The sequence below is a fragment of the Oncorhynchus kisutch genome, unplaced genomic scaffold (genome assembly GCF_002021735.2).
Source record: "Oncorhynchus kisutch isolate 150728-3 unplaced genomic scaffold, Okis_V2 Okis09a-Okis19a_hom, whole genome shotgun sequence".
Classification (NCBI taxonomy): domain Eukaryota; kingdom Metazoa; phylum Chordata; class Actinopteri; order Salmoniformes; family Salmonidae; genus Oncorhynchus; species Oncorhynchus kisutch.
In genome coordinates, this window is record NW_022261985.1 from 9422654 (window position 1) to 9442653 (window position 20000).

The 20000-nt window shown below is 43.1% G+C and overlaps 1 protein-coding gene across 1 annotated transcript in view; it reads left to right on the forward strand.

Moving 5' to 3' along the window:
* LOC109877201 (leucine-rich repeat-containing G-protein coupled receptor 5) overlaps nucleotides 1-20000 on the forward strand; it is a 202366-nt gene that overhangs the window by 179236 nt on the left and 3130 nt on the right. The window contains 4 exon segments of the mRNA XM_031815456.1: nucleotides 3918-3989; nucleotides 4412-4537; nucleotides 19063-19199; nucleotides 19386-19460. Coding sequence (XP_031671316.1) covers nucleotides 3918-3989; nucleotides 4412-4537; nucleotides 19063-19199; nucleotides 19386-19460 — 410 coding nt within the window.

Below are 20000 nucleotides of genomic sequence, written 5' to 3' on the forward strand. Positions count from 1 at the left end.
ACGGACGCTCACACACAGTGACACACATGGCCGTGGGTCCAGCCCCCCTTCTCCAGCCCCTTCCCTCCACCTCCTATCGCCTCACGAAGGTGCTTCTCTCCACTGTGAGTTGACCCTGGGTGAGTCCACAACAGGCATGCTGTCATAGTTGGCCGCCCGGCGTGGAGAGAGAGAGAGAGAGAAAGAAAGAGAGAGAGAGAGAGAGAGAGAGAGAGAAGAGAGAGAGAGAAAGAGAGAGAGAGAAAGAGAGAGAGAGAGAGAGAGAGAGAGAGAGAGAGAGAGAGAGAGAGAGAGAGAGAGAGAGAGAGAGAGAGAGGGAGAGAGAGAGAGAGAGAGAGAGAGAGAAAGAGAGAGCCTGGGATATGTCCTGGCTCGGTTCCGTCTCAACGTGCAAAGCCTCAAGGAGCAGATCGGGTTACCAGGCGGAGTGGACATGAAAAGTGCACGTTATACGCCGTTGCCAGGATTCCCAGGTCTCTCGTCCTTCTCTTAAGGCACAGAGGACCAGCTGCATCATCAAACAGTCACAAGTCATGTCGCTGTGGAGTCTTTCAGGAAATGGCAGGGGATTTTAAGATGGCAGAGAAAACGCAGGGTCGATCCACGTCTGTACTTATCCACTACTTTGATATCCCACTGGGGACTTTTCCCTTCGCAACGCTCCCCACGTCCAGCTACAGAACTAGCTGAGTACAGCTCCAGAGCTAGGCGTGTGTGTTTGTGTGTGTGTGTCTGTGTGCCTGTGTGTGTGTCTGTGTGTGTGTGTGTTTGTGTTTGTGTGTGTGTGTGTGTGTGTGTGTGTGTGTGTGTGTGTGTGTGTGTGTGTGTGTGTGTGTGTGTGTGTGTGTGTGTGTGTGTGTGTGTGTGTGTGTGTGTGTGTGTGTGCTCAAGACGTGGCTGCAGGGCTGCGGTCCAGCTGACTTTACGGGCCTGGTTAAACCCCTGGCTCCCTCTGAGTGACGAAAGGGGTCAGAAAACAGCCAATTAAGCAAATCATGTGTTGAATAAGGCTTCTACACATCCAATCAGCCTAGAGGGAGAGAGAGGAGAGATCTGGACTCTGGAGACCCCTTTCCTGTCACCATTCCTTCACCCCCAACCCCTCCAGTCCCTTTCTAGATAATGATCCCAAATACCCAGGATGACTGTATAACCAGGAACAACGGCCCGCTTTTACAAAATATCTCCTGATGTAAGAGCACGATATCCTGTGATGTTATGAGCACAAACAGGAAGCCTCGCTGATAGGTTCTCTAGACACAGGAAGCCTCTCTGATAGATTCTTTAGACACAGGAAGCCTCTCTCATAGGTTCTCTAGACACAAGAAGCCTCTCTGATAGGTTCTCTAGACACAAGAAGCCTCTCTGATAGGTTCTCTAGACACAGGAAGCCTCTCTGATAGATTCTTTAGACACAGGAAGCCTCTCTGATAGATTCTTTAGACACAGGAAGCCTCTCTCATAGGTTCTCTAGACACAAGAAGCCTCTCTGATAGGTTCTCTAGACACAAGAAGCCTGGCTGGAAGCCTCTCTGATTGGTTCTCTAGACACTATCCTCACTCAAACAACATGTGGACCATAAACAACTAGGAGTTGGCTGTCTGAATCATACAGGTCTCATACTCATACACGTCTCCCTCAGGTCTCATACAGGTCTCCCTCAGGTCTCTTATACAGGTCTCCCTCAGGTCTCCCTCAGGTCTCATACAGGTCTTCCTCAGGTCTCCCTCAGGTCTCTTACAGGTCTCCCTCTGGTCTCCCTCAGGTCTCATACAGGTCTCATACAGGTGTCCCTCAGGTCTTCCTCAGGTCTCATACAGGTCTTCCTCAGGTCTCCCTCAGGTCTCCCTCAGGTCTCATACAGGTATCCCTCAGGTCTCTTATACAGGTCTCCCTCATGTCTCATACAGGTCTCCCTCAGGTCTCCCTCAGGTCTCATACAGGTCTCCCTCAGGTCTCATACAGGTCTCCCTCAGGTCTCATACAGGTCTCCCTCAGGTCTCCCTCAGGTCTCATACAGGTCTCCCTCAGGTCTCTTATACAGGTCTCCCTCAGGTCTCATACAGGTCTCCCTCAGGTCTCTTATACAGGTCTCCCTCAGGTCTCCCTCATGTCTCATACAGGTCTCCCTCAGTTCTCATACAGGTCTCCCTCAGGTCTCCCTCAGGTCTCATACAGGTCTCCCTCAGGTCTCTTATACAGGTCTCCCTCAGGTCTCATACAGGTCTCCCTCAGGTCTCTTATACAGGTCTCCCTCAGGTCTCCCTCATGTCTCATACAGGTCTCCCTCAGGTCTCCCTCATGCCTGCCTCATGTCTCTTATACAGGTCTCCCTCAGGTCTCCCTCAGGTCTCATACAGGTCTCCCTTAGGTCTCCCTCAGGTCTGCCTCAGGTCTCTTATACAGGTCTCCCTCAGGTCTCCCTCACGTCTCCCTCAGGTCTCCCTCAGGTCTCCCTCTGGTCTCCCTCATGTCTCCCTCTGGTCTCCCTCATGTCTCCCTCAGGTCTCATACAGGTCTCCCTCAGGTCTCATACAGGTCTCCCTCAGGTCTCATACAGGTCTCCCTCAGGTCTCATACAGGTCTCCCTCAGGTCTCATACAGGTCTCCCTCAGGTCTCCCTCTGGTCTCCCTCAGGTCTCTCTCAGGTCTCCCTCAGGTCTCCCTCTGATCTCCCTCAGGTCTCCCTCTGATCTCCCTCAGGTCTCCCTCTGGTCTCTTTTTGTGTACATCCATATTTCCCTGATTTGAAAAGTTATTATATTTGGTATTTATGGGACAAACACTGACAAGTGTTTTCTATGTTCTGCAGAGAGACAATCGCTAGACAGATATGGTCAGGGGCCAAGCTCAGCAGGATGTAGTCCAAAGACTAAATCACATAGTTTACATGCAAGATCATATTTGGCCTTTTTCTCATTCAATACAATGGCACAGTACAAGGTAGTGAAATGGTGAACAGCAATTCTCCAAGTTCCATCCCCTCTTGGATACACAGTTACTTTGAACTATGACCCACTCTTGGACATACAGTTTGAACTATGACCCCCTCTTGGACATACAGTTTGAACTATGACCCCCTCTTGGACATACAGTTTGAACTAAGGCCCTCTCTTGGACATACAGTTTGAACTATGACCCCCTCTTGGACATACAGTTTGAACTATGACCCCCTCTTGGACATACATTTTGAACTATGACCCCCTCTTGGACATACAGTTTGAACTATGACCCCCTCTTGGACATACAGTTTGAACTAAGGCCCTCTCTTGGACATACAGTTTGAACTATGACCCCCCTCTTGGACATACAGTTTGAACTATGACCCCCTCTTTGACATACAGTTTGAACTATGACCCCCTCTTGGACATACAGTTTGAACTAAGGCCCTCTCTTGGACATACAGTTTGAACTATGACCCCCTCTTGGACATACAGTTTGAACTATGACCCCCTCTTGGACATACAGTTTGAACTATGACCCCCTCTTAGACATACAGTTTGAACTAAGGCCCTTTCTTGGACATACAGTTTGAACTATGACCCCCTCATTGCCTTCCAGTCTGCTCGAGTTAGTTATGTCTTTTGTGTTTTCACTCAACTCATCTCATCTGGTTAAACGATATCAATACCTTCTTCTATTCTCCTCTCACACACCAAAACGACGACGATACGTGTGTGAATCATCTTAGCCTGCTTCGGCAATATGGGATTGATACGGCACATGTCTGGTATAATCTGCTAGGGAAGGAGGAGGAAGGAATGGAATGACTTCTTGGTGCAGCAGAGATTGGTACTGAAGGAGATCTCTCAGCTTGTAAATCCAACCGTCTGAGGTGCAGCAGGATTAGTGGAGCTGAAGGAAACATCTGAACTGAAGGAAATGTCTCTGTTTTTTTCTGCTTCCTTCGGAACAGTGACCTGGCTTGGAACAAGCTGTCCTCTCTGAACCCGCTCTCCTTCTCCAGTCTGCCTGCCCTCATCAAACTGTGAGTCCTTCACTGTTTTATTCATTCATATGAACCAGGCAGAGTTCAAGTCAGTCGGAAATGGATGATGTGTCCATTAAATCAAGTTATATTGTATAAAAAATTTATGTTTTGCTTGATTAATGATTACTAGATTGCTATTGCTTAGTTATCGGGTGGTAGATGATGTGTTTCTCATACTCTCTCTCTCTCACTCTCTCTCCCTCTCCCCCCCCTCTCCCCCCCCCCCCTCTCTCTCTCTCTCTCCCGCTCTCGCTCCCTCTCCCGCTCTCCCCCCTTCTCCCCCCCCTCTCTCTCTCTCTCCCCTCCCTCCCTCCCTCCCTCCCTCCCTCCCTCTCTCTCTCCCCTCCCTCCCTCTTTCTCTCTCTCTCTCTCTCTCTCTCTCCCTCCCACTTCCTCCCCCTCCCTTCTCTCTCCCCCAGTGATCTTACTTCCAACCGGTTGTCCTATCTGCCTGTATCTGGGCTCCATGGACTCACACACCTCAAACTAGCTGGCAACGAGGACCTGCAGGAGCTACTGCCTGCTGAGAGCCTCCCCAAACTGAGGTACCTGTAGTAATCCTGTAGTAATGCTGGGGGTGGTGGTGGTGGTGCTTTTGGTGATGCTGGTGGTGGTGTTGGTGGTGCTTTTGGTGATGCTGGTGATGCTGGTGGTGGTGCTTTTGGTGATGCTGGTGATGCTGGTGGTGGTGGTGGTGCTTTTGGTGATGCTGGTGGTGGTGGTGGAGACAAATGAGACATGGATTTTGTGTGTGTACCATTCAGAGGGTGAAGGGGCAAGACAAAATATTTAAGTGCCTTTGAACGGGGTATGGTAGTAGGTGCCAGGAGCACCACCACAATAGAAGCATTAGAGTCAACATGGGCCAGCATCCCAGTGGAATGCTTTCGACACCTTGTAGAGTCCATGACCTGATGAATTGAGGCTGTTCTGGGGACAATAGGGGGTGCAACTCAATATTAGGAAGGTGATCTTAATGTTTTGTCCACTCAGTGTATGCTGATTGCATTGCCCCCAAAACTTTATTCCTTTGCGGTCTCTCTCTCTCACGTCTCTCTCTCTCTCTCTCACGCCTCTCTCTCTCTCTCTCAGATCTCTCTCTCACGCCTCTCTCTCTCTCTCAGATCTCTCTCACATCTCTCTCTCATGTCTCTCTCTCATGCCTCTCTCACACGTCTCTCACACGTCTCTCTCGCTCACGTCTCTCTCGCTCATGTCTCTCTCACGTCTCTCTCTCTCTGACGTCTCTCTCTCTCTCTCTCACGTCTCTCTCGCTCATGTTTCTCTCTCACGTCTCTCTTGCTCACGTCTCTCTCTCACGTCTCTCTCTCACGTCTCTCTCATAGATCATCTATTGCCTCAGCAACGAACAGGGCTCCGATGATATTTAACTCAAAAGATGCCCAACGATTGAACAGAGCAGTAGCTGGGTTTATCTGTCTGGAGCAAGTACCATTCTGTAACTTTGGCTAATACACTGTGGTATTGTGATGGTATCAAGTATGGTAATACTAAACCTGGTATCACTATCGAAGTCAAAATTCTGGTATTGAGACATCACTAGGTGGTGGTGGAGATGGTGGTGAAAATTAGGAGGAAGAGGAGGAGGAGGAAGAGGAGGAGGTGGGGGAGGAGGAGGAAGAGGAGGAGGTGGGGGAGGAGGAGGAAGAGGAGGAGGTGGGGAGGAGGAGGAAGAGGAGGAGGTGGGGGAGGAGGTGGGGGAGGAGGAGGAAGAGGAGGTGGGGGAGGAGGAGGAAGAGGAGGTGGGGGAGGAGGAGGAAGAGGAGGAGGTGGGGGAGGAGGTGGGGGAGGAGGAGGAAGAGGAGGTGGGGGAGGAGGAGGAAGAGGAGGAGGTCGGGGAGGAGTTGGAGGAGGGTGAGGAGGAGGAGGAAGAGGAGGAGGAAGAGGAGGAGGAGGAGGAAGAGGAGGAGGTGAGGTCGGAGGAGGAGGTCGGGGAGGAGTTGGAGGAGGGTGAGGAGGAGGAGGAGGAGGAGGTGGGGGAGGAGGAGGAGGAGGAGGAGGAGGTGGGGGAGGAGGTGGGGGAGGAGGAGGAAGAGGAGGATGAAGAGGAGGAGGAGGAGGTGGGGGAGGAGGAGGAAGAGGAGGATATCTTCTTTCCCCATCCTGTCCTTGTTTTTAATAGACAACCTTTACCCAGTTAATTTCAGTCCAGACAAACAGGTTACATGATGAACGTGCACTAGCTACAGTCAACTCACTCCCTTCTAGTACATCATGGTAGGGGAGGGAGCAGCACACCAATACACACTCCTTCACCATGAAGTAGGGTGCAACATGGACCCTCTAAAGCCCATCAGAGTGGGTCTTATTTTTTACCAAGGACCCAACCATTAAAACATGATTTACCCAGGCCACTTGAAGGACCAACCAATAACACATGATTTACCCAGGCCATAGTTACTGTTGAAGGACCAACCATTGAAACATGATTTACCCAGGCCATAGTTACAGTTGAAGGACCAACCAATAACACATGATTTACCCAGGCCATAGTTACAGTTGAAGGACCAACCAATAACACATGATTTACCCAGGCCATAGTTACTGTTGAAGGACCAACCATTGAAACATGATTTACCCAGGCCATAGTTACAGTTGAAGGACCAACCAATAACACATGATTTACCCAGGCCATAGTTACAGTTGAAGGACCAACCAATAACACATGATTTACCCAGGCCATAGTTACAGTTGAAGGACCAACCAATAACACATGATTTACCCAGGCCATAGTTACAGTTGAAGGACCAACCAATAACACATGATTTACCCAGGCCATAGTTACAGTTGAAGGACCAACCAATAACACATGATTTACCCAGGCCATAGTTACAGTTGAAGGACCAACCAATAACACATGATTTACCCAGGCCATAGTTACAGTTGAAGGACCAACCAATAACACATGATTTACCCAGGCCATAGTTACAGTTGAAGGACCAACCAATAACACATGATTTACCCAGGCCATAGTTACTGTTGAAGGACCAACCATTGAAACATGATTTACCCAGGCCATAGTTACAGTTGAAGGACCAACCAATAACACATGATTTACCCAGGCCATAGTTACAGTTGAAGGACCAACCAATAACACATGATTTACCCAGGCCATAGTTACAGTTGAAGGACCAACCAATAACACATGATTTACCCAGGCCATAGTTACTGTTGAAGGACCAACCATTGAAACATGATTTACCCAGGCCATAGTTACAGTTGAAGGACCAACCAATAACACATGATTTACCCAGGCCATAGTTACAGTTGAAGGACCAACCAATAACACATGATTTACCCAGGCCATAGTTACAGTTGAAGGACCAACCATTGAAACATGATTTACCCAGGCCATAGTTACAGTTGAAGGACCATCCATTGAAACATGATTTACCCAGGCCATAGTTACAGTTGAAGGACCAACCAATAACACATGATTTACCCAGGCCATAGTTACAGCCTCCTCAGTTAGTCAACATTTACATCCCTTCCTCTAGGAACTCCTAGACTTACATATTTGTATGATGTCATACATCACTGCAATTTCAAATCTGGATAAACAGTTGGTGATTTATTTCTGTTAAGTTGCGTGTCAGTTGGTACTTAAATAACAGTTGAGCGTGGTGGTAGCATTGTGTTTAGTCTCGTCTGTCTGTAGAGTGATGGAGCTGCCCTATGACTTACGTGTTGTGTTGTGTTGACTGACTCTTTCTCTCTCTCTCGCTACTGTTCTCTCTCTCTCTATATCTCTACTGTTCTCTCTCTCTCTCTATGTTCTCTCTCTCTCTCTCTCTCTCTACTGTTCTCTCTCTCTCTCTCTCTCTACTGTTCTCTCTCTATCTCTACTGTTCTCTCTCTCTCTCTCTCTCTACTGTTCTCTCTCTATCTCTACTGTTCTCTCTCTCTCTCTATCTCTACTGTTCTCTCTCTCTCTCTCTCTCTCTACTGTTCTCTCTCTCTCTCTACTGTTCTCTCTCTCTCTACTGTTCTCTCTCTATCTCTACTGTTCTCTCTCTCTCTCTCCTCTACTGTTCTCTCTCTATCTCTACTGTTCTCTCTCTCTCTCTCTCTCTACTGTTCTCTCTCTCTCTCTCTCTCTCTCTCTCTACTGTTCTCTCTCTCTCTCTCTACTGTTCTCTCTCTATCTCTACTGTTCTCTCTCTCTCTCTACTGTTCTCTCTCTCTCTCTCTACTGTTCTCTTCTCTATCTCTACTGTTCTCTCTCTATATATCTATACTGTTCTCTCTCTCTCTATAATCTCTACTGTTCTCTCTCGCTACTGTTCTCTCTCTCTCTATATATCTCTACTACTCTCTCTCTACTGTTCTCTCTCTCTATATATCTCTACTGTTCTGTCTCTGTCTCTCTCTGTCTCTGTCTCTGTCTCTGTCTCTGTCTCTGTCTCTCTCGCCCTCTCTCTCTGTCTCTGTCTCTGTGTCTCTCTCTCTCTCTCTCTCTGTGTCTCTCTCTCTCTCTCTCTCTGTCTCTGTCTCTCTCTCTCTCTGTCTCTCTCTCTCTGGTCTGGGGAAATGCATCATCTAGTGAAGTTAGGAGGCTGCAGAATGCAGAGAACAAAGCAGCATGGATTGTTTTAAGGTGGAGATATGGTTCTTCTGTTGCAGTCATGCGCAGTGTTCTTGGTTGGTCATCAATTGACAAGATAATTGAAAAAAACATGGCTATTTTATTTCATAATATACCTCATTTAAAACGGCCAAGTTCTCTTCACAACAGTATTCAGTTGGTAAGAGACAGACATTCAGTAAATACTAGGAATAGATTATCCACCATCTATACGTTATCCAGACAGAACAGTACTCAGTTGGTAAGAGACAGACATTCAGTAAATACTAGGAATAGATTATCCACCATCTATACGTTGTCCAGACAGAACAGTACTCAGTTGGTAAGAGACAGACATTCAGTAAATACTAGGAATAGATTATCCACCATCTATACGTTATCCAGACAGAACAGTACTCAGTTGGTAAGAGACAGACATTCAGTAAATACTAGGAATAGATTATCCACCATCTATACGTTATCCAGACAGAACAGTACTCAGTTGGTAAGAGACAGACATTCAGTAAATACTAGGAATAGATTATCCACCATCTATACGTTATCCAGACAGAACAGTACTCAGTTGGTAAGAGACAGACATTCAGTAAATACTAGGAATAGATTATCCACCATCTATACGTTGTCCAGACAGAAAAGAGAAATAGGCAAAAGAACATTTAGATTTAGAGCAATAAAGAAATGGAATAAATTAACTGAGCAAACTAGAAACCTCTCAATATATAAACTTAAACATGATTTAAAAACCATTTAAATATCATACATATAAATGCTGTGGGACACAACATTCGCAGATGAAGAATCAATATGTTTTAGATGGAGTATTTATTGGGTTATTATGTTAGTATATAATGTATGTCTGTAATAGTGTGTTATATGTGTTCGTATTATGAATTGTATTTGAATGTTTAAGGACTTTTGGAAGATTAGTCCAAATGAGGACTAAAAGAGATCCAAATCAAATCTCTCTCGCTCTCCTTTTCTCTCTCCTTTTCTCTCTCCTGTTCTCTCTCTCGCTCTCCTTTTCTCTCTCCTTTCCCCTCCTTCAATGATCTCTCCTGTTCTCTATCTCTCTCCTTTTCTCTCTCTCTCTCTCTCTCTCTCTCTCTCTCTCTCTCTCTCTCTCTCTCTCTCTCTCTCTCTCTCTCTCTCCTTTTCTCTCTCCTTTCCTCTCCTTCAATGATCTCTCCTGTTCTCTATCTCTCTCCTGTTCTCTCTCTCTCTCCTGTTCTCTCTCTCTCTCTCCTTTTCTCTCTCCTTTCCTCTCCTTGCATGATCGCTCTCCTGTTCTCTATCTCTCTCCTGTTCTCTCTCTCTCTCCTGTTCTCTCTCTCTCTCTCTCCTTTTCTCTCTCCTTTCCTCTCCTTCAACGATCTCTCTCCTGTTCTCTCTCTCTCTCTCTCCTGTTCTCTCTCTCTCTCTCTCTCCTTTTCTCTCTCCTTTCCCCTCCTTCAATGATCTCTCCTGTTCTCTCTCTCTCTCTCCTGTTCTCTCTCTCTCTCTCCTGTTCTCTCTCTCTCTCCCCTGTTCTCTCTCTCTCTCTCCTGTTCTCTCTCTCTCTCTCCTGTTCTCTCTCTCTCTCCTGTTCTCTCTCTCTCTCTCTCTCTCCTGTTCTCTCTCCTGTTCTCTCTCCTGTTCTCTCTCTTTCTCTCCTGTTCTCTCTCTCTCCTGTTCTCTCTCCTGTTCTCTCTCCTGTTCTCTCTCTCTCTCTCCTGTTCTCTCTCCTGTTATCTCTCTTTTTCTTCCAGTTTCAATGTTAACATTGCCAAGGCAAGTGAAGTAGACAATAAACAAAAGTTAAATAAACTATTAAAAATGAACAGTAAACATTACACTCACAAGTTCAGAAAGAACAAATACTTTTAAAATGTCATATGATGGCTTTATTACAGTGTTGTAATGATGTGAAAATAATTTAAGTACAAAAGGGAAAATAAATAAATGTAATATAGGTTGTATTTACAATGGTGTCTGTTCTTCACTGGTTGCCCTTTTCTTGTGGCAATAGGTCACACATCTTGCTGCTGTAATGGCACAACTGTGGTATTTCACCCAATACATATGGGAGTTTATGAAAATTGGGTTTGTTTTCGAGTTCTTTGTGGGTCTGTGTAATCTGAGGGAAATATGTGTTTCTAATATGGTCATACATTGGGCAGGAGGTTAGGAAGTGCAGCTCAGTTTCCACCTCATTTTATGGGCAGTGGGCACATAGCCTGTCTTCTCTTGAGAGCCAGGTCTGCCTTTCTCAATAGCAAGGCTATGCTCACTGAGTCTGTACATACTCAAAGCTTTCCTTAATTTTGGGTCAGTCACAGTGGCCAGTGATTCTGCCACTGTGTACTCTCTGTTTAAGGCCAAATAGCATTCTAGTTTGCTCAGTTTTTTTGTTAATTCTTTCCAATGTTAATTATCATTTTGTTTTCTCATGATTTGGTTGGGTCTAATTGTGTTGCTGTCCTGGAGCTCTGTGGGGTCTGTTTGTGTTTGTGAACAGAGCACCAGGACCAGTTGGCTTAGGGGACTCTTCTCCAGGTTCATCTCTCTGTAGGTGATGGTTTTGTTATGGAAGGTTTGGGAATCTCTTCCTTTTAGGTGGTTTGTAGAATTTAACGGCTCTTTTCTGGATTTTGATAATTAGCGGGTATCCGCCTAATTCTGCTCTGCATGCATTATTTGATGTTCTACGTTGTACACGGAGGATATTTTTGCAGAATTCTGCATGCAGACTCTCAATTTGGTGTTTGTCCCATTTTGTGAATTATTGGTTGGTGAGCGGACCCCAGACCTCACAACCATAAAGGGCAATGGGCTCTATAACTGATTCAAGTATTTTTAGCCTGATCCTAATTGGTATGTCGAATTGTATGTTCCTTTTGATGGCATAGAATGCCCTTCTTGCCTTGTCTCTCAGATCGTTCACAGCTTTGTGGAAGTTACCTGTGGCGCTGATGTTTAGGCCAAGGTATGTATAGTTTTTTGTGTGTTCCAGGGCAACCGTGTCTAGATGGCATTTGTATTCTTGGTCCTGGCGACTGGACCTTTTTTGGAACACCATTATTTTTGTCTTACTGAGATTTACTGTCAGGGCCCAGGTCTGACAGAATCTGTGCAGAATATCTAAGTGCTGCTGTAGGCCCTCCTTGGTTGGTGACAGAAGCACCAGAACATCAGCAAACAGTAGACATTTGACTTCAGATTCTGGTAGGGTGAGGCCGGGTGCTGCAAACTGTTCTAGTGCCCTCGCCAATTCGTTGATATATATGTTGAAGAGGGTGGGGCTTAAGCTGCATCCCTGTCTCACCCCACGGCCCCTCTGGAAAGAAATGTGTGTGTCTTTTGCCAATTTTAACCGCACACTTGTTGTTTGTGTTCATGGATTTTATAATGTTGTATGTTGTTCCCCCAACACCACTTTCCATCCATTTGTATAGCAGACCCTCATGCCAAATTAGATTCTATGGATTCTTCAATTTCATTGAGCTGATTTCTGACGTGCTGTTCCTTCTTTCTCCGTAGTGTATTTCTGTATTGTTTTAGTGATTCACCATAGTGAAGGCGTAGACTCAGGTTTTCTGGGTCTCTGTGTTTTTGGTGGACAGGTTTCTCCATTTCTTTCTTAGGTTTTTGCATTCTTCATCAAACCATTGTTGTTATTGTTCAAGGGGTTGTCTGCTTGAAATGTTTAGATTTGATAGGGAAGCTGTGGTCAAATAAACTGGTTAAGTTTTCTACTATCAAGTTTACACCTTCACTATCACAGTGAAACGTTTTACCCAGGAAATTGTCTAAAAGGGATTGAATTTGTTGTTGCCTAATTTTCTTTTCCACACTACTTTCCTTCCATCTATAGCATTTCTTAATATTATTTAGTTCCTTTGGCTTTGATGCCTCATGATTGAGTATTGCTCTGTTCAAGTAGACTGTGATTTTGCTGTGGTCTGATAGGGGTGTCAGTGGGCTGACTGTGAACGCTCTGGGAGACTCTGGGTTGAGGTCAGTGATAAAGTAGTCTGCAGTACTACTGCCTAAGAGATGAGCTATAGGTGTACCTACCATAGGAGTCCCCTCGAAGCCTAACATTGACTATGTACATACCCAGCGTGCGAAGGAGCTGCAGGAGTTGTGACCCATTTTTGTTGGTTATGTTGGTTATGTAGTTGTGTCTGGGGGGGCATGTGAGGGAGGGAATGCTGTCACCTACAGGCAGGTGTTTGTCCCCCTGTGTGCTGAGGGTGTCAGGTTTTTGTCCGGTTCTGGCATTTAGATCGCCACAGACTAGTACATGTCCCTGAGCCTGGAAATTGTTGATCTCCCCCTCTAGGATGAAGAAGCTGTCATTGTTAAAGTATGGGGATTCTATTGGGGGGATATAGGTAGATATAGGTAGATATAGGTAGATATAGGTAGATATAGGTAGATATAGGTAGATATAGGTGGATATAGGTGGATATAGGTAGATATAGGTAGATATAGGTGGATATAGGTGGATATAGGTAGATATAGGTAGATATAGGTAGATATAGGTAGATATAGGTGGATATAGGTAGATATAGGTAGATATAGGTAGATATAGGTGGATATAGGTAGATATAGGTAGATATAGGTGGATATAGGTGGATATAGGTAGATATAGGTGGATATAGGTAGATATAGGTAGATATAGGTAGATAGATATAGGTAGATATAGGTAGATATAGGTAGATATAGGTAGATATAGGTAGATACAGGTAGATATAGGTAGATATAGGTAGATATAGGTGGATATAGGTAGATATAGGTAGATATAGGTAGATATAGGTAGATATAGGTGGATATAGGTAGATATAGGTAGATATAGGTAGATATAGGTAGATATAGGTGGATATAGTAGATATAGGTAGATATAGGTAGATATAGGTGGATATAGGTGGATATAGGTAGATATAGGTAGATATAGGTAGATATAGGTGGATATAGGTAGATATAGGTAGATATAGGTGGATATAGGTAGATATAGGTAGATATAGGTAGATATAGTAGATATAGGTAGATATAGGTGGATATAGGTAGATATAGGTAGATATAGGTAGATATAGGTAGATATAGGTAGATATAGGTAGATATAGGTAGATATAGGTAGATATAGGTAGATATAGGTAGATATAGGTAGATATAGGTGGATATAGGTAGATATAGGTGGATATAGGTAGATATAGGTGGATATAGGTGGATATAGGTGGATATAGGTAGATATAGGTGGATATAGGTGGATATAGGTAGATATAGGTAGATATAGGTGGATATAGGTAGATATAGGTAGATATAGGTGGATATAGGTAGATATAGGTGGATATAGGTGGATATAGGTAGATATAGGTGGATATAGGTGGATATAGGTGGATATAGGTAGATATAGGTGGATATAGGTAGATATAGGTAGATATAGGTAGATATAGGTGGATATAGGTAGATATAGGTGGATATAGGTGGATATAGGTAGATATAGGTAGATATAGGTGGATATAGTGGATATAGGTAGATATAGGTAGATATAGGTAGATATAGGTAGATATAGGTGGATATAGGTAGATATAGGTAGATATAGGTAGATATAGGTAGATATAGGTATATATAGGTTAGATATAGGTAGATATAGGTAGATATAGGTAGATATAGGTTAGATATAGGTATATATAGGTGGATATAGGTAGATATAGGTATATATAGGTATATATACGGTGGATATAGGTAGATATAGGTAGATATAGGTAGATATAGGTATATATAGGTGGATATAGGTGGATATAGGGTAGATATAGGTGGATATAGGTGGATATAGGTAGATATAGGTGGATATAGGTGGATATAGGTATATATAGGTATATATAGGTGGATATAGGTAGATATAGGTAGATATAGGTAGATATAGGTAGATATAGGTGGATATAGGTGGATATAGGTAGATATAGGTAGATATAGGTAGATATAGGTGGGATATAGGTGGATATAGGTGGATATAGGTGGATATAGGTGGATATAGGTAGATATAGGTAGATATAGGTAGATATAGGTAGATATAGGTGGATATAGGTGGATATAGGTTAAGGGGATATAGGTGGATATAGGTGGATATAGGTAGATATAGGTGGATATAGGTAGATATAGGTGGATATAGGTGGATATAGGTGGATATAGGTAGATATAGGTGGATATAGGTGGATATAGGTAGATATAGGTAGATATAGGTGGATATAGGTAGATATAGGTAGATATAGGTAGATATAGGTAGATATAGGTAGATATAGGTGGATATAGGTGGATATAGGTGGATATAGGTAGATATAGGTGGATATAGGTAGATATGGGTGGATATGGGTGGATATAGGTGGATATAGGTAGATATAGGTGGATATAGGTAGATATAGGTGGATATAGGTGGATATAGGTAGATATAGGTGGATATAGGTAGATATAGGTAGATATAGGTGGATATAGGTGGATATAGGTAGATATAGGTGGATATAGGTAGATACAGGTGGATATAGGTGGATATAGGTGGATATAGGTAGATATAGGTGGATATAGGTAGATATAGGTAGATATTAGGTAGATATAGGTGGATATAGGTGGATATAGGTGGATATAGGTAGATATAGGTGGATATAGGTGGATATAGGTGGATATAGGTAGATATAGGTAGATATAGGTGGGATATAGGTAGATATAGGTGGATATAGGTGGATATAGGTAGATTATAGGTGGATATAGGTGGATATAGGTAGATATAGGTGGATATAGGTAGATATAGGTAGATATAGGTGGATATAGGTGGATATAGGTAGATATAGGTGGATATAGGTAGATACAGGTGGATACAGGTGGATATAGGTGGATATAGGTAGATATAGGTGGATATAGGTAGATATAGGTAGATATAGGTAGATATAGGTGGATATAGGTGGATATAGGTGGATATAGGTAGATATAGGTGGATATAGGTGGATATAGGGATATAGGTAGTATAGGTAGATATAGGTGGATTAGGTAGATTAGGTGGATATAGGTGGATATAGGTAGATATAGGTGGATATAGGTGGATATAGGTAGATATAGGTGGATATAGGTGGATATAGGTAGATATAGGTGGATATAGGTGGATATAGGTGGATATAGGTGGATATAGGTAGATATAGGTGGATATAGGTGGATATAGGTAGAATAGGTGATTAGTGGATATAGGTGGATATAGGTGGATATAGGTAGATATAGGTGGATATAGGTAGATATAGGTGGATATAGGTGGATATAGGTGGATATAGGTAGATATAGGGTGGATATAGGTGGATATAGGTGGATATAGGTGGATATAGGTGGATATAGTAGATATAGGTGGATATAGGTAGATATAGGTAGATATAGGTGGATATAGGTGGATATAGGTAGATATAGGTGGATATAGGTGGATATAGGTGGATATAGGTAGATATAGGTGGATATAGGTGGATATAGGTAGATATAGGTGGATATAGGTAGATACAGGTGGATATAGGTGGATATAGGTGGATATAGGTAGATATAGGTGGATATAGGTGGATATAGGTGGATATAGGTGGATATAGGTAGATATAGGTGGATATAGGTGGATATAGGTGGATATAGGTGGATTTAGGTGGATATAGGTAGATATAGGTAGATATAGGTAGATATAGGTAGATATAGGTGGATATAGGTGGATATAGGTGGATATAGGTGGATATAGGTAGATATAGGTAGATATAGGTAGATATAGGTGGATATAGGTGGATATAGGTGGATATAGGTAGATATAGGTAGATATAGGTAGATATAGGTAGATATAGGTAGATATAGGTGGATATAGGTGGATATAGGTGGATATAGGTGGATATAGGTAGATATAGGTAGATATAGGTGGATATAGGTGGATACAGGTAGATATAGGTAGATATAGGTGGATATAGGTGGATATAGGTAGATATAGGTGGATATAGGTGGATATAGGTGGATATAGGTAGATATAGGTAGTTACAGGTAGATATAGGTAGATATAGGTGGATATAGGTGGATATAGGTGGATATAGGTGGATATAGGTAGATATAGGTGGATATAGGTGGATATAGGTGGATATAGGTAGATATAGGTAGATATAGGTGGATATAGGTGGATATAGGTGGATATAGGTGGATATAGGTGGATATAGGTAGATATAGGTAGATATAGGTAGATATAGGTAGATATAGGTGGATATAGGTGGATATAGGTAGATATAGGTAGATATAGGTAGATATAGGTAGATATAGGTGGATATAGGTGGATATAGGTAGATATAGGTGGATATAGGTGGATATAGGTAGATATAGGTGGATATAGGTAGATATAGGTAGATATAGGTAGATATAGGTGGATATAGGTGGATATAGGTGGATATAGGTAGATATAGGTGGATATAGGTGGATATAGGTGGATATAGGTGGATATAGGTGGATATAGGTGGATATAGGTAGATATAGGTGGATATAGGTGGATATAGGTGGATATAGGTAGATATAGGTGGATATAGGTAGATATAGGTGGATATAGGTATATATAGGTGGATATAGGTGGATATAGGTAGATATAGGTAGATATAGGTAGATATAGGTAGATATAGGTGGATATAGGTGGATATAGGTGGATATAGGTAGATATAGGTAGATATAGGTGGATATAGGTAGATATAGGTGGATATAGGTGGATATAGGTGGATATAGGTAGATATAGGTGGATATAGGTGGATATAGGTGGATATAGGTGGATATAGGTGGATATAGGTGGATATAGGTAGATATAGGTGGATACAGGTGGATATAGGTGGATATAGGTGGATATAGGTAGATATAGGTGGATACAGGTGGATATAGGTGGATATAGGTGGATATAGGTAGATTTAGGTGGAGGACATGTTTCTTTGTTGAGATCATTTCCTGTTGAATTTCAAGCCAGATGTAAAATGTTCCTGTTTTGACCAATTTAATAGAGTGCGTTAGGTCTGCTCTATACCAAATTAGCATTCCCCCTGTCTCTTCCTCATTTCACACCTGGTAGTTTGCTGGCTGTGACCACCAGCTCTCTGTAACCTAGAGGGCAACCAGTGGGTCCGTCTCCTTTATACCTGGTTTCTTGTAGGATGACTCTCTCTCTCTCTCTCTCTCTCTCTCCGTCTCTCTCTCTCTCTCCGTCTCTCTCTCTCTCTCTCTCTCTCTCTCTCTCTCTCCGCCTCTCTCTCTTTCTCTCTCTCTCTCTCTCTCTCAATTCAATTCAATTCAAGGGGCTTTATTGACATGGGAAACATGTGTTAACATTGCCAAAGCAAGTGAGGTAGATAATATACAAAAGGGAAATATACAATAAAAATGAACAGTAAACATTATACATACAGAAGTTTAAAAACAATAAAGACATTACAAATGTCATATTATGTATATATACAGTGTTGTAGCAATGTACAAATGGTTAAAGTAGACAAGGGGAAATAAATAAGCATACATGTGGGTTGTATTTTTCTCGTGGCAACAGGTCACAAATCTTGCTGCTGTGATGTCACAACTGTGGTATTTCACCCAGTAGATATGGGAGTTTATCAAAATTGGGTTTGTTTTCAAATTCTTTGTGGATCTGTGTAATCTGAGGGAAAAATGTGTCTCTAATATGGTCATACATTGGGCAGGAGGTTAGGAAGTGCAGCTCAGTTTCCACCTCATTTTGTGGGCAGTGTGCACATAACCTGTCTTCTCTTGAGAGCCATGTCTGTCTACGGCGGCCTTTCTCAATAGCAAGGCTATGCTCACTAAGTCTGTACATAGTCAAAGCTTTCCTTAAGTTTGGGTCAGTCACAGTGGCCAGGTATTCTGCCACTGTGTACTCTCTGTTTAGGGCCAAATAGCATTCTAGTTGGCTCTGTTGTTTTGTTAATTATTTCCAATGTGTCAAGTAATTATATTTTAGTTTTCTCATGATTTGGTTGGGTCTAATTGTGCTGCTGTCCTGGGGCTCTGTAGGGTGTGTTTGTGAACAGAGCCCCAGGACCAGCTTGCTTAGGGGACTCTTCTCCAGGTTAATCTCCCTTTAGGTGATGGCTTTGTTATGGAAGGTTTGGGAATCGCTTCCTTTTCGGTGGTTGTAGAATTTAACGGCACTTTTCTAGATTTATATAATTCGTGGGTATCGGCCTAATTCTGCTCTGCATGCATTATTTGGTGTTCTACGTTGTACACGGAGGATATTTTTGCAGAATTCTGTATGCAGTCTCAATTTGGTGTTTGTCCCACTTCGTGAAATCTTGTTTGTTGAGCGGACCCCAGACCTCACAACCATAAAGGGTATTTTTAGCCAGATCCTAATTGGTATGTTGTATGTCTGGTACGTCTCTCTCTCCAGATCCTAATTGGTATGTTGTATGTCTGGTACGTCTCTCTCTCTCTCTGTAGGGTGATGGAGCTGCCCTATGCCTTCCAGTGTTGTGCCTTCGTCTCCTGTGAGAAACACTCCTCTCCCTGGGACAGAGACAATAACCACAACGGGAAGGACGACTTCGGGAGGAGGGAGGGCATCTTGTCTAACCAAGGTGTGTTCTCAATCAACCCCAGATAGTACACTGCCCCATTAAAAGGGAATGGGGATACCACTTCAGATCCTTGTTGTAAGGATACATGGTGTGTCGCTAATATGCCTCCTGACAGAAACAGTGACTCATTTTCAGTTCCTATGAAACGTCTTGATAACCTGGATATAACCTTTGATTTGATTTAAGACCACGAGGACCTTCTGTTGGACTTTGATGATGAGCCCAAATCCCACCACACTGTCCAGTGTTCCCCATCACCTGGTAAGGCAACACCCCCCCACCACCCCCCCACCACCACCCTTCCCCCTAACATGGTTCATACATTGATTGATTGAGTGATTGAATGATTTATTGATTGACTGGTTGAGTGATTGACTGGTTGAATGATTTATTGATTGACTGGTTGAATGATTTATTGATTGAGTGATTGAATGATTTATTGGTTGACTTGTTGAATGATTTATTGATTGACTGGTTGAGTGATTTATTGATTCACTGGTTGAATGATTTATTGAGTGACTGGTTGATTGAGTGACTGGTTGATTGATTGACTGGTTGATTGATTGACTGGTTGATTGATTGACTGGTTGGTTGATTAATTGATTGATTGACTGGTTGATTGAGTGACTGGTTGATTGACTGGTTGATTGATTGATTGATTGACTGGTTGATTGACTGGTTGATTGATTGCTTTATTGGCTGGTTGATTGATTGCTTTATTGGCTGGTTGATTGATTGCTTTATTGGCTGGTTGATTGATTGCTTTATTGGCTGGTTGATTGATTGCTTTATTGGCTGGTT